The sequence below is a fragment of the Oryx dammah genome, unplaced genomic scaffold (assembly GCF_014754425.2).
Source record: "Oryx dammah isolate SB20612 unplaced genomic scaffold, SCBI_Odam_1.1 HiC_scaffold_1, whole genome shotgun sequence".
In the NCBI taxonomy this organism is placed as follows: domain Eukaryota; kingdom Metazoa; phylum Chordata; class Mammalia; order Artiodactyla; family Bovidae; genus Oryx; species Oryx dammah.
In genome coordinates, this window is record NW_024070185.1 from 58,298,467 (window position 1) to 58,323,084 (window position 24,618).

At 46.9% G+C, this 24,618-nt stretch overlaps 1 protein-coding gene and 1 non-coding gene across 5 annotated transcripts; one reads left to right on the forward strand and one right to left on the reverse strand.

Moving 5' to 3' along the window:
* Positions 1–520: 520 nt before the first annotated feature.
* On the reverse strand, positions 521–627 carry LOC120867966. Its single transcript, XR_005722099.1, has one exon. It is a non-coding gene; the product is annotated as a U6 spliceosomal RNA (small nuclear RNA).
* Positions 628–5,706: 5,079 nt separating this feature from the next.
* Positions 5,707–15,178, forward strand: DNAJB5 (DnaJ heat shock protein family (Hsp40) member B5). 4 transcript variants are annotated; one of them, XM_040259906.1, is made up of 5 exons: positions 5,707–5,950; positions 6,805–6,946; positions 9,283–9,527; positions 13,009–13,610; positions 13,750–15,178. In XM_040259906.1, the coding sequence occupies exons 2-5, from the start codon at positions 6,879–6,881 to the stop codon at positions 13,981–13,983; spliced, it is 1,149 nt and encodes a 382-aa protein (XP_040115840.1). In that variant the 5' UTR covers positions 5,707–5,950; positions 6,805–6,878; the 3' UTR covers positions 13,984–15,178. The 4 variants fall into 4 exon arrangements, with proteins under 4 accessions (XP_040115840.1, XP_040115903.1, XP_040115978.1 ...); XM_040259969.1 differs by lacking the exon at positions 6,805–6,946 and having other exon boundaries at positions 5,820–5,950; XM_040260044.1 differs by lacking the exons at positions 5,707–5,950; positions 6,805–6,946 and adding an exon at positions 6,091–6,745.
* The last annotated feature ends 9,440 nt before the right edge of the window (positions 15,179–24,618 follow it).

A 24,618-nucleotide genomic window follows, 5' to 3' on the forward strand; every position in this document is an offset into this window, starting at 1 on the left:
CTGGAGCTTCGGTTCCACAAAAACTTCCACCCACTCTGACTTTCCCTAGAGATAAATAGAAGTGCACTTGAGCCAGAGTAGAGCAGTGATTGCTAAATTTGCTAAATATGAAGTAATTAGTGTTCTCTCTCCCACCCCACTCATAGGGTTGTTTAGTCTGGCCTTGCTAAACTTCAGTTTCCTCATCTGGAAAACACTTCATTTTGTCTGCCTCCTAGGCTGATAGTTGAGTGAAAACAGGATAAAATTGGTAATTGAAAAGAGCTTGGTACACTGTAAGACACTGAGTGAACAGCAAGAACTTCTGGCCCCTGAAGGCTGTGTGTGTATCATTCCATGCACCAACCCCCTCCCACGCATAGCTGGGGATACTTCCATTGGCCTCTGTCCACAGTGCTGAAGTCACAGCCAAGACTGTTAGGGATTTTCAGTCCCTCTTTTTTTTTAAAAAAAAATATATACTCATTTATTCATATACACAGTCACTTTACTTCATTACATTTTAATACTCATCAAAGACAAAAATATAGAATGCTCCATGAATTTGCATGTCATCCTTGTGCAGAAGCCATGCTAATCATCTCTGTAATATTCCAATTTTAGCATATGTGCTGCTAAAGTGAGCACTTAACTCCCTCCTTGTCCCATCTAAGGAAGCATCATATACAGAGACTACCAAACCCAAAGATTGCCCTAAAACTCAGAAGGTATTGCCAAAATGTTTTTTTTATCTCATTACTTTCAAGTATCTTTGTTTTTTAATAAACAATAACATTCCTTTAAAATTATAATAGGTACAAAACAGGCAGGATGTGATTTAGCAGGTCAGGGAGAGCAGAGGATGCAGCCTTCACTTGATGAAGATGTAACCTGAGGCTACATGGAATGAAAGGGTCAGAGGAGGGACGTGGGCTGGCTAGTATGCTGACTGGCACCCCTGGAAAAAGCTAATCAGAGCCAGGCATCATGAACTGAACCACAGCCAGGGGAACATGGTCTTAGTAGCTGGAACTGAACAAGGCAGAGGAGGAACCCATGAAGGCCTGAGAGGTGTTCACCCTATTGAGAAGCAGATTTGAGGGATGCAGATGGCTGATGTCTGGTTGATGAACAGAGCTAAGATCAAAAGTGGAGGAGGGGCAGATTTCTGCTCAATAGGACCAAAAGACAACTGAATACCAGGGAAGGTAGTGAAGCTGTACATGCATATGACAGAAATATGACGTTGAGGGTGAAATGCCTTCCCAGGTCTCCAGTTCTCTTGAGGCCTGCGATGCCAGTAAGTGGTTAGGCACCTTCTACTGTTCATTGGAAGGACTGATACTAAAGCTGAAACTCCAATACTTTGGCCCCCTCATGTGAAGAGTTGACTCATTGGAAAAGACTCTGATGCTGGGAGGGATCGGGGGCAGGAGGAAAAGGAGACGACAGAGGATGAGATGGCTGGATGGCATCACCGACTCGATGGACGTGAGTCTGAGTGAGTTGGTGATGGACAGGGAGGCCTGGCGTGCTGCGATTCATGGGGTCACAAAGAGTCGGACACGACTGAGCGACTGAATTGAACTGTACTGTAACCCCAGCCTTGAGGCCTGCTGAACTATAGGGAGATCCATGCTTGTACAGACCCACATGACCCCAAAACATCAGCACTGCTGAGCTGGAAGCCTTAATTTCTTTAGTTCAACCTCTTAGACCAACTGCTGTGCCTCCAGCTCTGAGCCCTGACCTGAGAGAAGAGATCCAATATCACAATTCGCCTATTATCCCCTTTCCAGGTGGGCTCTGAGAAGCATGTGTTCAGAACCTGATGTTGCATGCCCTCTGATGGTCATTCCCAGTACTGTTCTCTCACCCCAAAGCAAAAAAAAAAACCCTTTGAACTTTTATGGTACTAGTCATTGGAGGGTTTTCCGGTGGCTCAGTGGTCAAGAATTCACCTGCTAAGCAGGAGAGATGGGTTCAATCCGGGTCAGGAAGATCCCCTTGAGAAGGAAATAGCAACCCACTCCTGTATTCTTGCTGGAGAATCCCAGGGACAGCAGAGCCTGGCAGGCTACACTCCTTGGGGGTCACAAAGAGCCTGACACAACTTAGCGACTGAAAAAAGATGGCAACAACTAGTCAGTGCAGGTTCAGAACAGGCAGGGAGACACTAGACAAGTACCTGGGAGTTAGATGACTGGTCAGTGTTCAAGTATCAGTGTCAAGATTAGGGCTCATCTGAAAAGATCTAGGAGGAGGCTTAGACTGAGGCTGGATGGGGGAACTACCTGATCCAATGTCAGTGTCTCAGGCTGAGGCCAAAGTTGGGGCTCATTGCGGGACTGAATTCTGGGCTAAAGTGTCAGCATGAAGTGTGTATCCAGGTGATATGAAAAGAGTCTGACTACAGGAAGGAGTCAGTGGATAATGGGGTCAACATGGTATTCCTATACGAGGTGAAACATCAGATAATATCAGCCATTGGAGAACTTAAGAAGAGATATTGCCAGGGGAGAAGTACAAGTGATGGTGCACAGAATAAGGAAGTTAATTTCTAAGAGCCTCCCAACCTTAAAGATAGGAATAGTCAGGCTAGAGCCCCTTTTCTCCTCAGAAGGTGAATTTCTGTATTCTAGTTCCAGCTTCCTGTTAAAACCCCCCACCAACCCTAGTACTGCCACATACAAATTATAGGAACAATTTTGGGACACAGGAGAGGTCCAAGAAACAGTCCTGTCGCTGCATAAAGCCGGCAGCGTGGGGGTAGTCTTCCTTTCCCCCAGGATTCTCTGTTTCTACTGGCAACAGGGCTGGCAGCCTCCCACACCCAGATCTTAGCAACCCTGGGAGCCCCTGGCAACTGCTGCCATGGTGACAAGACAGGGAACTGAGAACAGGCTGGGGGGAGCACTTCCTCTGGAGCCTTCAGGATATACGTGAGAGAGGTCTCCCCCTCCCATACACAGTCTGGGGGGGAACATGTGCTCCTGTCTAAACACCTCCTCACTGGCACCCACCCCCGCCCCTGCCCCCGGTTCCGGTTCTCTCAGGGTGAGGAAATGAGGGGCATCTACGGTTGTGACGTCTCCAGAGGGAGAGAGGGTGAGTGGGGGTGTTTGGAACTGACAAGATCGCAGATGCATGCATACAAAGGCAGACAGTGTCAGCGTACCAACAGCCATGAAGCCTTATTTCATCCACTTTTTGTCATGTAGACAGGCACAGGCCTACACTTAATCATATCTGTACAGTAACACAAAATCACATACCTACAATAAATAACATAGAATCAAGCACACTACCACACAAAAATAATTAAACAGATACACTTTCACTCATAAATCGCATGATAAACACAACACTACAAATAATTTCCAGATTCCAACATTTATAGATGCACTCATATATCCAGATATCTGTGAACATACAGAATAAGTTAACTTTCTTGAGCATTAACTTCAGGCCAAGCTGTCAGCACTACATGTGTCACCTCAGTTAACCCTCACAATAATCCTATGAGGTACGGCTGTTTTCTATCGCCATTTTACAAAAGAGGAAATTAGGCACTGATACGGTAAGCAACCTCACAAGGTCAACAGTCTACCTTCAGAGCCTACTTCCTCACACCCTTTGCCACACCCTGAGGCACCCCTGGTTCCTCTCACACGCACCTGATACCCAGGATAATGGGACACAGGACAGCAACTGCAAACTTGGCAAACAACAGAATCTGTGCCACCCATAACTGAAGGCACCGCTCTGCCCCCTTGAAGGTCTAGGCCTACACTTTAGCATTAGCTGGGACCAGGTAAAGGCCGGTGACTAAACTCTGCCTCCGTGTTGGCACAGGCAAGGCTGGAGGAGGCAAATAGACAGAACTGGAATAGGAAGAAGCAGAGCCTCCCACAGTCCAGGCCCCCATGAATCTGGAGGTGGAAGATTGAGAGCCCTTGGATACAAGGAGCCCCCTCACCCTCCCTTTCCCACCTCCATGTCACACTATTTCATTTACTCACCACCCAACCTCCCCTCCCTTTTTCATGCCTTCTCACCTCATCTCTCTATCCCATGCTACTCAACCCATCTCCCCCACGTCCTATCCCCTTTCCCTCATCCATCTCCCTTCCCTCCACTCCCTCACCCATCTTCCCCCCTCCTCTCCCCACCCCCCACACCTGTTCTCCCCTACCTCTACTCCTCTACTCCCTTACCCCATCTTCCCTCCCTCTTCTCCTTAACCCCCTCTCACCCTGCCTCCTCTTACCACACTTCCTTTCCTTCCTCGCACCCCTTTTTTCCTGGAATACCCATCATGATAACCAGAAAGCCAGATAGTAGAGAATAGGCAGACCTGATCTTAGGACCCCTAGACTCCCCTCCTGTTCTGTTCTGTGTCCTAGATATTGATGCTCTCCAAGCTTCAGTTTCAAGCTCCATCTAGTTTGCATGACTTCATGGGTGTCCATACTCTGCCTCTGGGAAACCACAAGGAAAGAGAAGTGACAGCTTCTGCTCTGGCCCTTTCTTTGTCCTCAAGGCCCCTAAGAACTCCTTCCCTCTCTTCACCCCTGGATTACCCCCTCTCCACCCCCGCTCCCTCTAGCACAGATGGGCCTGGGAGACAGTGACGTGGGCGCCAGGCACCGTGTCTGCTCAAGCGCCGGCTTCCGCTGGCAACCGCCTCCGCAGCCCTGCCTGCTCTGAACATCGGGGACACTGGGGCTGAGAATTAATGGGGGTGGGGGTACTGAAATGGGAGATTATGAGGGTGTTAAGAAAGAAGATCATGTGGAACTGAGATGAAGGATTAAAAGGGGGACTAGGATAGGGGAGCTCATGGGAATAGATAAGGATTAAGAATAGAGTAAGGCAAAAGATCATGGGCGAAAGACAGGAGATCCTATAGGGCCAAGAAGGGAGGAAAGTCAAACGGGTCTTAGGGGAAGTAAGATGGGAACTCAAAGGGGAAGTAAGATGAAAGATTACAGGAAGAACTTTAATGGGTATCATGGGGGTTGCTGAGAAGGGGCTGCTCATAAGGGAACACGAATGAGGGAAACATACAGAGTAAAAAGGGGACTCAGAAAGGGAATTATGGAGGTGCTAAAATTGTGGAGAACTACCAGGTTACAAAGGAAAGAGCAGAAGAGTACTATGCACATCTACCGTGTTCTATTTTGAGATTCAGTTGGGTCACATCAGGTCAACTCCGGGTCACGGTAAGGTAAAGCTAAATCAGGTCAGGGCTAGGTAAGTTCACGGTTCAATGGAAGACAGGTAAGCAAGAATGACCTTTTGGCCCTGGTCCAGGGACTACACCTCCCAGGGTGCACTATTCTCTCCCCTACTCTCTTAAATGAAGAAAGGAAAGAATGCCCAGAGTCACCGCCAACTGGTAGGTGCAGTTTTCCTTTAAGGCTGCCTTTGACGTTGCAGGGGTTCCAGAAGGTTCTCCCGAGATTCGAGCAGCGGCCAGTACGTCCCACCTTCTCAAACCGGAGATTGGACTAAAATAGTTGTCCCCCAACTCGGGTCTAAGCCCCACTGACCAACCAATAAAATCAAAGGGCGCGAAGAGTTGCCGCCCTCTGTCCCTTTCACCAATGACATGACCAGATAGCGAAGAGGTGTGGTTGATTGATTCCAGAGTGCACCAATCAGACTCATACCAATCACTGCCCGGAATGTGTGCGCGTGTGGCCGGGTGACAGGGGCGGAGGAAGGGACGGCTACCACAGAGCCACTCGTTGAAAGCTGTCCAATTACAACAGAAGCTGAGCTGAGTGACGGGCAGACGGCGCAATGGGCAGTACGGAGGCGGAGCTGTGGGGGCGGGTTCCCGGGCCGGCCGTCTGCCGCCGGCGGGCGGGCGACTCCTGTCCCTAGTGGAGGCGGCGGAGCCAGAGCCGGGGGAGGGGGCAGCGGCTGTCTGACGGACCGCAGCGGCGCCCGCAGCTCCTCACCGGTGAGGGCGCCGAGCCAGGACTCGAGGGGCCCGGGGGTGGGGATGCGGGCGTCGCGAAGCCAGGGGTCCCTAATGTCGGGGGGAGGTGGGATCGGGACACTGAGGGCCCATCGACTCTTCCGCCGCGGGGGTGTGGGGACGCGGAGTCTGCAAGGTGCTTGATGTCCGCGACCCTCTTACAGGGGGCAGCCAGCGTCTGAGCCGGGGGAGGGTCGGGCCGGGTCGCATTGGGTTCTGCGGAGGCGTTTCTGAGCCAGCCCAGTCAGCCAGCGCCGGTGACATCACCGACCACCCTCCTCCGCCGAAGCCCCCTCCCCTCTCCTCCCCTCCTCTCCTCCCCTCCTCTCCTCGCCGCGCCTTTTGTCCCAGCCGAGCTCTGTCCCGCCCCACCCCGCCCATCTGCGAGGGAGGAGACTCCCCGTCAGTGACTTCATTGAGGAGATTCTTGGGGATTGGGGTCTGCTCCTCCCCAGGAGAGGCGAGAACACACTGCCTGTAAGGCCCTCACAGACAATCACACCTGTCACAGGTACACACGCTGCCACTCACAAGCACTCGCTCTTCGCACTGCCAGCCTTACTGTCACACTGCCATACAGCCATTCACAATCAGCCAGACCTCGCTGCACCTGAGAGCAGGTGCTCGCTGGACCCTACCCCTTCACTCTCCACACCTGGGGATCAGGTCCAGCTCCTGCTGCACCGGACAAGGCTTGCTGGGCAAGTGCCCGAGACCCTGAGGAGGTGGCTTCCAGAGCTTCAGCTTTCCAAGCGGGCTCCGGTGGAGCGATCCGAGGTGAGGGGCTGGGCTGGGCATGTTTAAGCGCACAGTGCTCTCCTGCCCATCCCCAGCAGCACCCCCACTACAGGCCCGAGGAGCTTTCCGGAGCTTCCCACACTTCTGGGGAGAAGACTTCTTAGCCAGCTTGATGTTTAAAATTCAGCTGGAGCCCTTAAAACTTCGAGCGTGGACGCTGAATGGGTTTGTAAAGTTTCGGTAAGTCCCTCTGGAGAAGGGCACTCATACCCATACCAAGTGAAATTCTTCATGTCATATCCCCCTCCATTGCCTATCTGCTTCCTCCATCTCATCTCATCCCCAGCTACATATAAGAATCCCCCTCCGTCCCACTCTTACATTTGAATGAACTGCACCCCTTGTCATTCATCTCCTATACCAAACCATTCGGGCATCCATCTTCCACAAATACCTCCTCTAGTATTTCAACTCTTTACATCCCATTGGTAACCCATTTGCCACCTCAGACATTTCCATTTGTCATCCTTCATCCCCCTCCCTCAGTACTTCGTTTTCTGTATCAATCGTTCCCCTTTCCTGGATGAGTCCCCCTTGCTATTTCTCATTTTTCATTCCGGCCTCTACATTAACATTCTCTCCATCCAAGGCAGTGCCACGCCATGGGATTCCTTTGTCATTCCAACATGTGGCTCATGGGTATTGGCGGGAGGGAAGGAGGGAGGAAAGAAAAAAGGCAATTCCTGAAAGAGCTTGCCCTATGTCTGTGGAGGCAAGAGAATTATAGGTCTAGAACAGCAAGCAGGTGGTTGCCAGGGAGGAAACTGGCCATACGAAGAGGTAATGCAGGGTCAGCGAGGGGAGGGTGAGAGCAGTACCAAGCTGTTCCCCTCACTCTCAGCCTAAAAGGTGCTATAGTTCTCTGGGGCACCCTCTTGGTGTGATAAGGTCCCTTCCCAGTTTCAGGGGAAAGAAAGTGTGGGCTGAGGCAGAGATGGTGGCAGACCACCCCCAGCTCCCTCTCAGACAGCTTTTACTGCTGCTTCCGAAAATGGCTGCCCTCCCCCAGATGCTCTTTCTTTTCTGCCTCCCCCAACTGCAGCCTCCCCCCACCAGGCATGACATGCTGGTAGGGAGAAGGGGGAGTACCCGCCTTACTGGAGCCTTCTCTTCATCAGAGTGAGATGACTCTCAGAACCATGAGTCAACCCAGCCACCTGTAACAGGCCCTGTGGAAGCAGGAGTTAGGGCTCTTGTCCTTGTCTACCTGAGGCCTTGAGGCCTTGAGGCCTTGAGGCCTCCCCTTACCCATTATAACCCTTACTCCTGCCAGGAAACTCTGTATACCTCTCTGAAGCAATCAGAGGCAGAAAAGCAGGCCTCAGCTGTGGCTGCCAGCCCAGGACATTGCTAGAAAGACTCTGGGCTTTGGCAGGGGTTGGCCAAGTCTTGGGTCAGAGAATGGCTTCTGGCCATTCCCCCAAATAGCTCTAGCTCCAGGAAAATGCCCTTCCTTCATATCCACCACAGAGACATTGATGGAGGGAGATTAGAGTGAAAGAGTTAGAGTCCTGTGTTTCTCCCTCATATAAATAACAAATGCCCTTGCACCCAGCATGCAAGGGACTATCAAAGGAGTGTGGGCCTGGCACTGGGCCAGATCCTAAACCATGGGGGAGGTGAGAGAGAAGAACAGGTAGAAAAGGTATTGAGGAAATGTTGGTTAGTGCCCAACTGTCTCCTAAAAACTAAGGTTAAAAAGCTACCCTAGGATGCTTTTGTTCACTAACACTGATGCTTAGGCAGCACAGATATGTCTTCAAACACAGTTTTGTGTGTAGACACTGGGAGATGAGTAAAGCAAACTGTTGCCCTGGTTAGGAAAAGGGCAGTGTCACCCCCCTGCTAATGAGGGAGTTAGAAACAGCAGTTTCCAAGGCTGTTAGTCATCCTCTGATCTGAGTCACACGTGAGGCTTAGCATAGTTTGGGGAGTGGGGGTAGGAAGACCTGGGGTCTCCAATGGCAGAGAGGAATTCAGGCACCCACACCTGACTCAGCCTGGCTGGCCAAGGCATCTGGCTGAAGACCCAGGCCCGTCCCAAGTCCTGGGCCACTGCCCCAGCTGCCCTTAGCCTGGGCACCATGCCTGAGGCATGGCATAGGAGACCACGATGCTCAGGTGACCTCACCCAGTATGCTGATTTTGGCCACCTCCTGTGTGTGGATCTGTCAGTCCATGGTACCGCCGCACTCAGCTGGGCTCATGGGGGTCCTCAGTTTGGCCCAAGGACCTAGGCCTTAGAATAGCCCCAAGACTTGGGCCACAGCCCCCAGCTTCCTGTTGGGAAAACCCAGGAACTAAAGAAAGAATCACAGAATCCTAGAATGTCAGAGCTGGAAGAGATCTTCTAGTCCAAACCTTTCGTCATACTGATGGAGAGACAGAGGCCCACAGAACAGGCATGACCTGCTGAAAGTTACACAGTGAGTCATTTAGGAACTTCAGGATCATCAAGAATAGGACTGGGGTAGAAGGGAACAGTGGCATCAAGGATCAGCCCTGGTTTCTTTCAGAAACAAGGAGACCAGTGCCGGTCCAGTGGCTGTAATGGGAAAGGATTACTACAAGATTCTTGGGATCCCATCTGGAGCCAATGAGGATGAGATCAAGAAAGCCTATCGGAAGATGGCCTTGAAGTACCATCCAGATAAGAACAAAGAACCCAATGCTGAGGAGAAGTTTAAGGAGATTGCAGAGGCTTATGATGTGCTGAGTGACCCTAAGAAACGGGGCCTGTATGACCAGTATGGGGAGGAAGGTAAGAGGGCAGTGCCCCAGCCTGATCCTGGATATCTGTCCTTGTTGGGGGTCCTGGGTGACCTAGTTCTCAAAGCAGGGAACTGGAGACTGAGAAAAGGGTGAGAGGCACAAGTGTTCCCCTCACTGACATCCAGAGGAAAAAAGAGACCACCCACTCCCCAGTCTCAGCTCTCCATCCCTCTCCCTGCCTTTCTCTGCCCCTCTCCCTCCTCAGGTTCAGGCCTTAGAGAAGCTAGAGCCAGAGGCCTTCCCCTCCCTTCTTTCCCTCCCAGCCTTATTAGTCCTGCCTGAAGTCCCTGCTGCTTCATTGGCTGATGGGGAAGGTTAGGAAAGGGAGTGTGTGGCTCTCTGAGGACAGAGCATTTACAATCATCAGCATAAAAGTTTGGCCGTTAAGCAGCCAGGGAATTAACCACTGGAGCTCTGAGCTAGAGATGGTTGTCCCCTTCCCTGCCCCATTCCTGCCCACTTCAGGCCAGCAGAACAGAGTTAGAGTTTCGACTCCCTGAGGAAGTGGCAGGGATCCAAGAGTGGAATGGGAACTGCTGCTGGCAACTTGCCCCCTCCCTGAGGTAGCTGGTGGCCACGCACAGGGTGGCAGGAAAGGTCCAAATAAAGCCTCTGAGAGGGCGGCTCCTCCCAGTACATCCCACGGGCATGATGTAGCTGCTAATTCTGGGCCTGCCCCTCAGGGCCGCCTGCCACCCGCCAGCCACAAGCACCTGTCAGGCTATATTAAGAGACATTGTCACAGCTGAGGACTCTCCTTTCCGGGAGGAACTGCCCCTCCTCCCCAATGGCACCTTTCTTCCACTTTCTCCTCCTCAGTCTCCCCATTCTAGTCTCAAAATTAGATGGGCTAATGATAAGTACTGTACCTGACACAGAGTAGGTACTCAAAAGAATGTTCTTTTCCTCTCCCCAGCCCTTGCTTTGTGTTGCATGACCCAATCCTCTGTACACCCTAGTCCTCCCAACCCTCTCCTTATTCTCCATGCCAAAGTTCCTTCCATTATTCCCTCCTCACCTATTAGACTTGCCAATTCCCAGATTCACCAGGCAGTTGCTGGAATCCTCAGTATTCTTTCAGCTAAGAAATATTTCTCTCTGGGGTAGAGAGATGGGAGGGGTAGTGGTGGGGAAGAGGAAAGCAGTGCAGACACCATGCCACCATGTGACCTGTCTAGGAATTGCATTCATTCCTCTGCTTGGCCTCATCTTGATTAGGAAAAAGGTGGAGATCAGCCCTGGGATTTCTTTGGAAGGAATGATGCTAAGGCTGAAACTCCAGTACTTTGGCCACCTCATGCGAAGAGTTGACTCATTGGAAAAGACTGATGCTGGGAGGGATTGAGGGCAGGAGGAGAAAGGGACGACAGAGGATGAGATGGCTGGATGGCATCACTGACTCGATGGACGTGAATCTGAGTGAACTCCAGGAGTTGGTGATGGACAGGGAGGCCTGGCATGCTGCAATTCATTGGGTCGCAAAGAGTCAGACACAACTGAGCAACTGAACTGAACTGAACTGAACTGAGGAGCTGGATTATTTAGTCGCCAAATCATGTCCAAGTTTTTTGTGACCCCATGGATTATAGCCAGCCAGGCTCCTCTGTCCATGGGACTCGGCAGGCAAGAATACTGGAGTGGGTTGCCATTTCCTTCTCCAGGGCATCTTCCCAACCCAGGGATTGAACTCCTGCATTGCAGGCAGATTCTTTACCATTGAATCATCAGATAAGCTGGTAGACTTCTTTCTGCAAGGCCAAACCTAAGTGAAGGGTAAAGCTTGGGCCCTAGGTCCAGACACTGGTTCTAACACAGATCTACACCCCAGGAGGGCTCCTGGGGATACAGAACAACCTTAAGGAGACATCCAGGGCCTGGGAAGGAAGAAGCAGCCTTGGAAATGCGGGTTGTATTTCTGTCTGCCCTGCCCCCTCCCCAGGAGCCAGCCAGAACAGTTGTGAATATAGACTCTGTGCACCTTGGCTGGGGACAAGTTGTTCCCAGCTTGAAAAGGGGGTAGTAGTGGTACAGCAGGAATCCTTGCAGAGAAATTACCCTCTCCTGTCATCATCAGACCAATTTCTCTCACTGAGCTCTGCCAAGCTTCTTGAGTTCACCTGACAATCAGACCCCCAATAGAAGGAAAGAACAGACTTTGAGTCTTAGGAAGGATGAGAGGCAGCTATTACAAGTCACTGAATTGCTTGCCTCTTGGCCTCTTCAATGAAACCCAAATCTCCTCTTGTGGGCCCAGGAAATAAAAGGCTAATTCAGGCTCAGGATTCCAAGGTGCACTGAGAGGGGACTTCCTCCTTGATGATACCCCTACCTTATTTGGGACAAGTCACTTACTAGCTCCCTGGATGGTCAAATTCTTTGTGACTGCCTCTTGCCCTGTCATTGGAGATAAGTAAATCTGGGAGCCAGGTATGACTTGTAATATGACCCCAGCCAATAAACATCTAGATAAAGGCCCCAAAGAGAAGAGTTCCTTCCCCTAGCCTGGGCCCCAGCCCTGAGTCTGTATACCCTAGATCATTTCTCAGTGTTAACCTCCTTCTCCCCACACATGCCCCACCCCTCACTACTCCCATCACCATCACCACCATGCCCCATGAAGACTGCCTCCAGGAATCTGAGCCCCTGAGATAGAACCTGACTCCAGAGAGAGTCACTGGGGTCGCCACTGCAATGTTCCAGTTCATTCATGCATTTTGGTTGCTCTGACATAAGGTTTCTCCCCATAAGGTATGGGGAGAAAGCTTGGTGTTGTGCACTCCAGGGTGTTGCACAGTCTATACTTGTCCCTTTTGTGAATGGTACTCCTTGGAGCTATGCAACACTGTGAGCCCTGAATGTGGGAATGAAGCGTTTTAAAACTTTTTGTAGAAAAATAACTCTTCTCCAGGCTAATGATCTTTCCTACTTTTGAGGGCCCTCCTGATTTCCCATTTGGGTGGGAGTCAGAGAAAGAGGAAACTGCTTGAAGTAGACTGAGAGGGGACTTCCTCCTTGATGATACCCCTACCTTATTTGGGACAAGTCATTTACTAGCACCCTGGATGGTCAAATTCTTTGTGACTGCCTCTTGCCCTGTCTTTGGAGATAAGTAAATCTGGGAGCCAGGTATGACTTGTAATATGACCCCGGGCCAGCCATTCAAGGCTTAGTGAGACATCTTTGGGTCACAGGAGAGATTATAGAAATAGAGGCTGCATCCTACAAGTCTTCTGGTCTTAGCTTTTCAGCCTCTTTGACCCTCAAGATGTGCCTTATTATTACTAAGCATATAAAAAAGTAGAAATTAATCTTGCCAGAGATTTTTCTTACTCTATTAGGCCAGCCCTGTCTGTGGGAGTTAAAGGTTGCTTCTTTCTCTAGGCTGATGAACTGGAAGCTAGAGAGCAAGGAGAGGTGACTAGGGTGGGGTGGAGACCAGCCGCACTGCCCCTAACTTCTTCTCCCTCCAGGCCTGAAGACTGGCGGCGGTTCCTCAGGTGGCTCCAGCGGCTCCTTTCACTACACCTTCCATGGAGACCCCCATGCCACCTTTGCCTCCTTCTTTGGAGGCTCCAACCCCTTCGATATCTTCTTTGCCAGCAGTCGCTCGGCTCGTCCCTTCAGTGGCTTTGACCCAGATGACATGGATGTGGATGAAGATGATGACCCATTTGGCGCCTTTGGCCGTTTTGGCTTCAATGGGCTGAGTAGGGGTCCAAGGCGAGCCCCAGAACCATTATACCCTCGGCGCAAGGTTCAGGACCCACCTGTGGTGCATGAGTTGAGGGTGTCCCTGGAGGAAATCTACCACGGCTCCACCAAACGCATGAAGATCACAAGGCGGCGCCTCAACCCTGATGGGCGAACTGTGCGCACCGAGGACAAGATCCTGCATATTGTCATCAAGCGTGGCTGGAAGGAAGGCACCAAGATCACCTTCCCCAAAGAGGGCGATGCCACACCTGACAACATCCCTGCCGACATCGTCTTTGTGCTCAAAGACAAGCCCCACGCACACTTCCGCCGAGACGGTACCAACGTGCTCTACAGTGCCCTGATCAGCCTCAAGGAGGTGGGGCCTGGATCAGATCATGTTTTTACTGGGAAGGGGGTGGGAGTGATGTAAATTTTTTTCTTCCCCACTTTTACTTTTCTTCCCTTCCAATCACTTTACCCTACATTTTCCTCATTCTCTGTCTAATTTTCCCTAGGCACTGTGCGGCTGCACCGTGAACATTCCCACCATTGATGGCCGAGTGATCCCTTTGCCCTGCAATGATGTCATCAAGCCAGGCACCGTGAAGAGACTCCGTGGGGAGGGCCTTCCCTTCCCCAAGGTGCCCACCCAGCGGGGAGATCTCATTGTTGAGTTCAAAGTTCGGTTCCCAGATAGATTAACACCACAGACACGGCAGATCCTTAAGCAGCACCTACCTTGTTCCTAGGCTCTGCCCTAGCCAACCCAGAGTCTACCACAGCAATACCCCCCACACTCACCCCATCCATTGTGCACCCAACTTGATGTCCACTGGACACTGGCAACGTTTTCTAAAGTGCAAAAAAAAAAAAAAAAAAAAAAAGCCACTGGTTTTCAGGGGAAATGTTCCTATCCCTGACCCCTTTCGAAGCTGGGCTGCCCTGGGGGAGTGGGAGGGAGGTGGGGATAGCTAGCCCAGGCCAGGGGTCAATTTTCATGTCACAACCTTTGAATCCAGTTCCCACTCCAGTGGCTGGAGAATGACCTGAGTGCTACTTGAAGATATAGAGATTCCTTGTCCACACCTGTAAATAGCATGTCCTCCTTCCCCTCTCAGCTTTGCTAATACCTCTCCTTTCCCTTCCCTTCAGCTTCCTCCTATTAAGGGAGGAAGAGGATAAAATGGACACTGCTTTCCCACCCCAGCCCCACCCTCAAGTCCACAGTGTCCAAGGTTATCACACACCTATTCATGCACACAAAACATACACCTAGAGCTGTGTGTGCCTCTCCAGGGTTGAGATGGGAAGGGAAGGTCTGTAGCCCATGAACCGGGCCATTGAGCACGAGACACTTTTCATTTGGGGCAGGGAAGTGAATGGGACCCTCAGCCTTCTTGACAGCTACCCTGCCCAGACCCTGCATAGCTGGAAGGTCTGTCCTCCCTGCGGCTCCCAGGAATGTGCAAGGGTAGAGGAAGGGGAGGGGGCCTGCTGTATTAAGGCTAAGAGGTGGAGGGCACGGTCTGTCTTCCAACCTTCATCAGGAAGGGAAAGGGCTTTGGGGTCAGGTGGCAGCTATTCCCCACCAAGAGATTCAGGGTCACAGGTTTCTCCCCACACCTCTGAACTCAGGGCCTAGCCACCCCTAAACTTCCAAATCCCATTTTTGTGATATATGAAGCTACTTATTTCTTACCCTTCATGGAGGCTGCGTGGGGAATTTCTAGCCCTTTGATGCCTGTGTGACCCCATCCCACTCCCACAACTGTATAAAGGTCAAATAGTAAAGGAGCTAGGGTAAGACTGCTTCAGCCAGGTTCTGGGATGGGGTTTTTAGGTTTTCTCACTTTGACAAGCCCTTGAATGTTTTTATAGTAGTTTTTTTGTATTTTTTTGTAATGACAGTATTATGAAAAAAAATAAAGTATTTTAAAAATATGGCATCTGAGCAAGAACAGTAAAGCTGTGATGGGGTTGGATGTTCACTGTCAGCCTCCCTCCTGAGCCTTGCTCACCTCTGTGAAGCCCAAGTAGGCCCTCAATATAAGGTAAAGCTGACTCCTTCCTTCCTTCCTCTAAGCCCAGATTTCCAGAATTTACAAAATGTAGACCCAAAACTCAGCAAAGACAAAAGATAGCACTCAGCTATCAGAAGAAACAAAGATTTGAAAAGAATAAATATCCTGCATTATAAGAAATAAAAACTATCCTCCACAAAGGATGTGCTAGCCAGGGAACAAGGATCAGGCCCACCATGACCATGCCCTCCTGAACTTCAGTATCCCAATGCCATGAAGACAACTCTGTCTTCACCTGAGCCTGGGCTCCACACAGAGGCTGACAAAGTGTAGGCTTTTAATAGGGATCTTCCTGCCCTTGCTTTTTATCCTGGGACAACACCTATGAGAAAAGCTCATTCTTTTATTCAAGGTATTTTTGGTGAAGACTATTCCTTCCAGTGCAGAAACTGAGGGGCTTCTGTTTACAAAACATCTGCTAATATCCCATCCTGGGCAGGCTGATCCTTAATCCCACATCCCCTACTTAATGCTTTCCTATTCAGGTCTCCTAGTGTTGTCCGTCTCTTCACCCAGGGCTAAATTCTTATTCTAGCTCTTTCCTGAGGCCTGAAGCATTGGGATCCAGGTCTCCTGAGACAGACTGCTCTCTCCCACCTCCCTGTGGACATGGAGGAGCTGGGATCTCAGAAACTGTCATGTCCCCACTGAGTACTCTCTGGGGATAAACTATGACACCTTAAGGGCCGGGCTATCTGAGGTCAGGGGCACTTAAATGAGAAAGCCCTGAAGCTGGCCTTGCAGCTCTGCCTACAACCTGAGCTTTGCCATTCTTGGAAGTTACATGAGGGATTTGTGGTCATTCTTAGATCATCACTATTTTGGCCTATCAACACTGAGGACTGTGAAAGCCTATGATCATTCCTTCTGAGATTTGTCTGTTAGTTGCCTTGAGGCCACATCAGTGCCAGAGACTCAGATCCTACAGGCCCAGACCCACTAGTGTTAAACATGGAATTATTTCAAAGGTGGTATTTTAGTTAGTTCCAAATATTATTTATAGGAAATTCTCTAGGAAAAATGGAAACTGAAATATAAGGCTGGGTACCCAGGCCATACTGAAAAAAGTTAAATCCGACAAATTTTCAATCTGCTTCTGTAGCAGGTATTATTTCAGTTAGAGTGAGAGACTGTGCCTTATATTGGGTCAGAAAGGTTACTCCAAAGGCCTTAGTCTGGGGTGGAGAAGAAGGTTGTAAGAGTGGGAGCAAGGACTGAAGGTAGGCATTATGTAGGGGGCTGGAAATAAAACAGGGTTCAGGACTGGGGAACCAGTGGGGAATATTTAGCCTGCATTTAAACTAGAAGGGGATAGAGGAGCAGGCATTAGAAATTCCACTGAATAAAACAAAAGGGGACCCCCGTGGGGAGCAACCACCAGAAACCAGGACAGCAGCTACAAGGGATTCACTGTGTAGAGAGGAGAAACCCTAGAAAAGCTGGCTCCATTTATGCTGCAAAAGGTCCTCCCAGGTTTGAGGATGTAAAGGAGCTGCTGAAGACTGCACAGTTGATTAGGTTTGTCATCAGTGTTCCATAGTGGTTGGGAGTGGATGTCCTGTGTGTCAGCAAGTGACTCTAAAATAGTCCCAGAAGGGGACTTCTCTGGTGGTACAGTGGATAGGAACCTGTCTGCCAATGCCAGGAACATGGGTTTGATCCATGGTCCAGGAAGATTCCACATGCCACCAAACCCTGTGTGCCGCAATTATTGTGCCTGTGCTCTAGAGCCCAGGAGTGGCAAATACCGAGACCATGTGCCACAACTACTGAAGACCCCATTCTGTAATTACTGAAGCTGACACACCCTAGAGCCCTCATTCCACAACTACTGAGCCAGCATGCTGCAGTCACTGAAGCCCATGTGCCTAGAACCTGTGTCCCACAACAAGAGATACCACTGCAATGAGAAGCCCATGCACTGCAACAAAGAGTAGCCCCAGCTCGCTGCAAATAGAGAAAACCCATAAGCAGCAACATAGATCCAATACAACAAAAATAAATAAATAAAAATAGTCCCAGAAAGATAAGCAAAGACTGGGAGATCTGAATTGGTGAAAGAAAAATCAGCAATTCTGAAGATAAGTCAATTGAGATTATCCAATGCGAGGAACAGAAAGAAAAAGAAATGAAGAAAAATCAATGGAGCCTAGAAGACCTGTGGGACAACATCAACTATACAACATACAAAGAGTGGAAGTCCCAGAAAGAGGAGAGAGAGAAAGGGGGAGAAATGATATCCAAAAAAATAATGGCCTAAACTTTCCAAATTAAATGAAATACTAGTCTACACATTCAAGAAGCTTAACAAGTTCTAGGAATGATAAACACAAAGAGGTCCACATTTAGACACATTAAACTGTCAGAATATATGACAGACAATCTTGAAAAAGGCAAGAAAAAAGTGACTCATCATGTATAAGGGATAAGATTAACAGCTGATTTCTCATCAGAGCTATGAAGGCCCGAAGGCATTGGATGACATACTCATAGTTCTGAAAGAAAAATTCTATAATCAAATCACCAAAAATATCCACAAAAATGGGAGAAAATTTAAGACCAGATAAGCAAAACCCAAAAATCCATTGCTAGCAAATCTTCTCTACAACAAATACTAGTGGAGTCTTTTAGGGTATGTGTATGTATGTATGTATATATATATATGTATATATGTGTGTGTGTGTGTGTGTGTGTATCCTATTATTAGGAGATCCTCAATTCAGTTCAGTCGCTCAGTTGTGTCCAACTCCTTGCAACCCCATGAATCGCAGCACGCCAGGCCTCCCTGTCCATCATCAACTCCCGGAGTTTACCCAAACTCATGTCCATCGAGTTGGTGATGCCATCCAGCCATCTCAACCTCTGTTGTCCCCTTCTCCTCCTGTCCCCAATCCCTCCCAGCATCAGGGTCTTTTCCAATGAGTCAGCTCTTCGCATGAGGTGGCCAAAGTATTGGAGTTTCAGCTTCAGCATTGGAAGGACTGCCTTCCAATGAACACCCAGGACAGATCCTTTAGGATGGACGGTAGGAGATCCTAGACTCCTACTAATATGATCCTGATCCTAGATTTTAAATATATATAAATATGATGCATATATATATATATATATATGATGCATGCAAGCAAGCTAAGTCACTTCAGTCATGTCCAACTCTTTGTGATCCTATGGACTGGAGCCTACCATGCTCCTCCATCCATGGGATTCTCCAGGCAAGAGTACTGGAGTGGGTTGCCATGCCTTCCTCTAGGGTATCTTCCCAACCCAAAGATTGAACACACGTCCCTTATGTCTCCCAAATTGGCAGGCAGGTTCTTTACCACTAGTACCATCTGGGAAGCACAAAGGAAGATCCCCTAGAGGAGGGGATGGCAACCTATTCCATTTATTCAACAACTCATTCTTGCCTAGAAAATCCCATGGCCAGAAGAGCTTGGCAGGCTCCTATCCATGGGGTCACAAAAAGCTGGACATGACTGAAGCGACTTAGCACACACACATATGCAATATATATATATACATATATATAGAGAGAGAGAGAAAGAGAGAGAGAGACAGAGATAGAGAGACAGATACAGAGAGTCAACATGAGAAAATCAATCAATGTAAAACATCATATTGATAAAACACACAGGGGAAAAAAAAAAAAACACATGATCATCTCAGATGAATTTTTATGCCAGAAACTCAGAAATAAGGAATAGCAGGAAAATTCCCCAACATGACAATGAATATTTAAAAAAAAAAAAAAAGCTCAGTCGTGTCCAAGCGCAATGGGTTATTTTAAAAAACCCATAGCTAGGGACTTCCCTGATGGTCCAGTGGTGAGAACTTCACATTTCCAGTGCAGGGGGTGCAAATTTGATCCTTGGTAAGGGAAGTAAGATCCCACATGCTGCACAGTACTGCCAAAATAATAAATAAATATAAAATAATATTTTAAAATTCACAGCTAGCATCATACTCCATAGTGAAAGACTGAAAGCATTTCCCCTATGATCAGGAACAAAACAAAGATGTTCAATTTCACAACTGTCATTCAACATTATACTGGAAGTTCGCCCTGATAAGAAAAAGAAATAGAAGTCATTCAAATTGAAAAGGAAAGATGAAACTATTTTCCCTTCACAGATGACATGATCTTATGTATAGAAGATCTCAAAGAATCCACAAGAAAGCTAGTAGAGCTGTAAATGAATTCAGCAAAGTTGTAGGGTACAAGATTAACACCAAAAAATCAATTGTGTTTCTCTATACACTGCAAATAAATATTTTTTCCAAAAAGGAAATTAGCAAGCAATTCCATTTTTAATAGCATATACAGTATCAAATACTTAGGAATAAATCTAACCAAGGAGGTTAATAAAGTATATGTTGAAAACTACAAAACAATGGCTGAAAGAAATTAAAGAACTATATAAACAATCCTGTGTCCATGGATCGGAAGACTTAATATTGTTAAGATGTCAGTATTGCCCAAAGTGATCTACAGATTCAGCATAATCTCTATTAAAATTCCAACTACCTTTCTCATAGAAATGGAAAGACCATTCTTAAAATCATATGGATTTTTGAAGAGTCTCAAATAGCCAAAACAGTCTTGAAAAAGAAGAACGAAGTTGGAGAACTCACACTTCTTGATTTCAAAACTTATCACAAAACTATTGTAATTAAAAGAGTATAGGGCTTCTCTGGTGAAAAAGAGAAAGTGTTAGTTGCTCAGTCATGACCAACTCTTTGCATTCCCATTGACTATAGCCTGCCAGGCTCCTCTGTTCATGGAATTATCCAGACAAGAATACTGGGATGGGTAGCCATTCCCTTCTCCAGGGGATCTTCTCAACCCAGGGCTCAAACCCAGGTCTCCTGCATTGCAGGCAGATTCTTCACCATCTGATCCTCAAATAACCAAAACAATCTTGAAAAAGAAGAATAAAGTTGGAGGACTCACAATTTCTGACTTCAAGACTTACCACAAAACTACATTAATTAAAATAGTATAGGGGTTCCCAGGTGGCTCAGTGGTAAAGAATTTCCCTGCAGGAGACACAGGTTTGATACCTGATCTGGGAATATCCCACATGTTGCAACTAAGCCCAAGTGTCATGACTATCAAGTCTGCGCTCTAGAGCTCAGGACCTGCAACTACTGGCCCACAAGATGCAACAACAGAAGTCACCGTGCTGCAATTAGAGAGTAGCCCTTGCTCTCTGCAGCTAGAGAAAGCCTAAGCAGCCAAAAATAAACAGTAAAATAAATTTTTAAATAAATAAAATTTTAAAACCACAATGAGATACCACTTCTACCAAATAATAGGATGACTATAATAAAACTTAAAAAAAAAGAAGAAAATAAGAAATGTTTACAAGGATATGGAAAAATTGGAACCCTTGTGCATTACTGATGGGAATGTAATAGTGCAGCCACTGAGGAAAACAGTTTGGTAGTTTCTTAAAAAGTTAAAGGTGGGGACTTCCCTGGTGGTTCAGTGACTAAGACTCCATTCTCCCAATGCAGGGGGTCTCGGTTCTATCCCTGGTCAGGGAACTAGATCCCACATGCTGCAACTAAGACTCAATGCAGTCAAATAAATAAATAAAAATAAATATTTTTTAAAAAGTTAAAGTTGGAACTGCCATATGACACAGCAATTTTATTCCTAGGTATATATCCAAAAGAATTAAAAGCAGGAACTTGAACATATATTTGTACACCAAAGTTCATAGCAGCATTATTCACAATAGCCAAAAGTTGCAAACAACCCAAGTGTTCATCAACAGATGAATGAATAAACAAAATATAGTATATATACACACAATGGAATATAAGTCAACCAAAAGAAAAATGAAAATTTTCATATATGCTATAACATGGGTGAATCCTTAAAACATGAAATTAACTAGACACAGAAGGGCAAATATTATATGAATCTACTTATAAGAGGTACCTAGAGTAGGCAAATTCACAGGGATAGAAAGTAAAATAAAGGCTACGAGAAGCTAGGGTTCTGAGAGGGCTAAGAGAGTTATTATTTAATGGGTACATAGTTTATATTGAGGAAGATGAAAAAGTTTTAGGAGTAGATGGTAGTGATCATTATACAGCACTGTGAGTGTATCTAATTCCTAAATCTGAATTGTACACTTACAAATGGTTAAAATGAGAAATACCCCGTGGTGGATTCATGTCAATGTATGGCAAAACCAATACAGAATTGTAAAGTAAAATAAAATAAATAAATAAATAAATAAAATAAAACTACCACGGAATAAAAACAAAAAAAAATGAGAAATACCATGTTACATGTATTTTATTATAATAAAAACAATGAAGTCTACCTCTAAAACTAATACAATGTTGGACTTCCCTGGTGGTCCAGTGGTTAAGACTCTGCACTCCCAATGTAGCAAGCACAGGTTTGATCCCTGGTTGGTGAAACTACACAGAACAGCAAAATAAATAAACTAGTACAATATTATGTGTCAATTGTATCTCAATAAAAATTAACTAATTGACTTAAAAGAAACAACAACATTAAACATCAAACAACAATGGATCAAAGACCTAAATGTAAGAATTAAAACCATAAAACTCTTAGAAAAACTCACAGGAGTAAATCTTCATAATTTTGGATTTGGCAATGGATTCTTAGATATGACACCAAATTTTTGAGCAACCAAAGGAAAAATAGAAAAATCAGACTTCAACAAAATTAAAAACTTTTGTGCTTCCAAGGACACTATCAAGAGAGGGAACAGATAACTCATAGAATGGGATAAAGTATTTGCAAATCATATATTTATAAGGGTTTAGTATTCAGAATACATAACATGCTCTTAAATTAACAACAAAAAGACAATCTACCCAATTTTAAAATAGGCAAAAGACTTGAATAGAAGTTTTGCCAAACTATAACATATTTATGTAGCCAACAAACACATGAGAAGTGTCAACATCATTGGTCAAGAGGAAACTCTTGTACGTTGCTGGGAAATGCAAATGTTTTTGTGGAATATTATTCAGCCATAAAAAAGAAATGAAGTAGTAGTACATGCTACAACAAGGATTAATTTTCAAAATCTTATGTTATGTGAAAGAAGCTAGACACAAAATTTCAGTTATATATTCCACTTATATGAAATATGTAGAACAGGCACATCCAGAGAGATTGAAAGTATATTAGTGATTGCCAGGGGCTGGGAGAAGGGAGGAATGAGCAGTATGTCAATGGTATAACTCTTGTTGAGATGAAGAATTTGTTTTGGAATTAGTGGTGGTGATTGCACAACCTCAAGAATATAAAAAATAAAACTATGAATTGTACACTTCTTAGGGTGAATTCTATGCTATGGGAACTATATCTCGATTTTTAGAAATAATATTTTAAAAAATAAATAAGAGAGATTCATGTGTAAGAGGTTGATATCCTGAGTCAGGAGTCAGGTGAGGTAAAATAGTCCAGACACAAAGTCTAGCTAGAGAATAGGACCTGAGTGTGCTCTGAAGGAAGAGGGAAAAAGGTAAATGTTAGAGGTGGAAGATAATCCAGTAAGAAAGTAGGAATGAGTGGCAAAAAGGTCTGGTGGCCAGAAGGTGGTGAGAGTAATGAAAAGAGCCAAAAGGTGGTGAGAGTAATGAAAAGAGAGTCTCAATCTTGAGAGTTTGAGGGGAAATAGGGTCTAGTAGCAGAGATCCTGGAACAAAGATAAAAGTTAGGGGTGGAGTGAAAGAACATTAAGTGAATAAAAAGGCAAGGAGGGTACCCAGTGGCCTGGAAAACTCCACAGGAGGAAGAAATAAAGTTTCAGAGGATGAGAAAAATAGATCGGCAAAAATATGGGGCAAATGTCAGAGTGACTTCTAATGACGGAAAGAAGGCCACTGATGTGAATTATAAGGGTGATGTAGGCCTGAGGTGATGTAGCCCAACATCGCAGTTGTAGCCCTTCCTTAAAGGAAGGGAGACAATGAACTAAGATGGGTACAGTGTGGGAAGATGGGTTTCTGTAGGTCCTCAGGCTGACGGAGGGAAAGGGGCTCTTAACTGGTTTTCAAAAGGGTCTGGTGAGAGTGGGGATGCCGGAGAAGGGGAGAGAAGTTGGCTCAGGCAGAGAACCAGGGGACATAGCCAAAGGGACACAGAAGACACAGCAGCTTCCCAACCTACTTAAGCATCAGAAGATCAGCTTCCACGGTCACCCTATCATGATCCTCTCAGCAGGGATTTTGCTATAAACTGCTCTCATCAAGTTTTCCCAGATGGCTGCAGAAGACAGGATGCACAAACTGAATGGGGATTTATTCCTCAAGGAGGGTTTTCTCTCGCATTCCCTTCCCTATAGGATTACCTTCTCATGTCAACCTCGGCTGCATGGGGGCCCTGCAACCACAAAAGACCATGCTAGGAAGAAGGGAACAGAAGAGATTCATCAATACCTGCTTTCCCAAAGAGCAAGCAGGTCTCATGTCACATGCACACTTTCTGGCAAATTCTCCTAGGTAACCGGGAGACTTGGTCAAATGTAGTGAAGGTAGAAGCAAAGGATCTTATAGGAGGCTCAGCAAAACTGTTCTCTGGGGGAGGCTCTTGGGAGACTAGACTCCAAGGGCCCCAAGCATTAGTACACAAGGTCAAAGAGTGACAACAGTAGACAGGGTCAAGTATGGAATAGTGTTTTGTACTTTATCCCATCCTCATAACCACACTGTGAGGGATGAAGATCAAGTGTAACTCAAGGAGGAATCTGAGCCTTCAGTTCAGTTCAGTCGCTCAGTCGTGTCTGACTCTTTGCGACCCCATGAGTTGCAGCATGCCAGGCCTCCCTATCCATCACCAACTCCCAGAGTTCACTCAAATTCATGTCCATCGAGTCCGTGATGCCATCCAGCCATCTCATCCTCGGTCGTCCCCTTCTCCTCCTGCCCCCAATCCCTCCCAGCATCAGAGTCTTTTCCAGTGAGTCAGCTCTTCGCATGAGGTGGCTAAAGTACTGGAGTTTCAGCTTCAGCATCAGTCCTTTCAATGAACACCCAGGACTGATCTCCTTCAGAATGGACTGGTTGGATCTCCTTGCAGTCCAAGTGATTCTCAAGAGTCTTCTCCAACACCACAGTTCAAAAGCATCAATTCTTCAGCGCTCAGCCTTCTTCACAGTCCAACTCTCACATCCATACATGACCACAGGAAAAACCACAGCCTTGACTAGATGGACCTTTGTTGGCAAAGTAGTATCTCTGCTTTTCAATATACTATCTAGGTTGGTCATAACTTTCCTTCCAAAGAGTAAGCGTCTTTTAATTTCA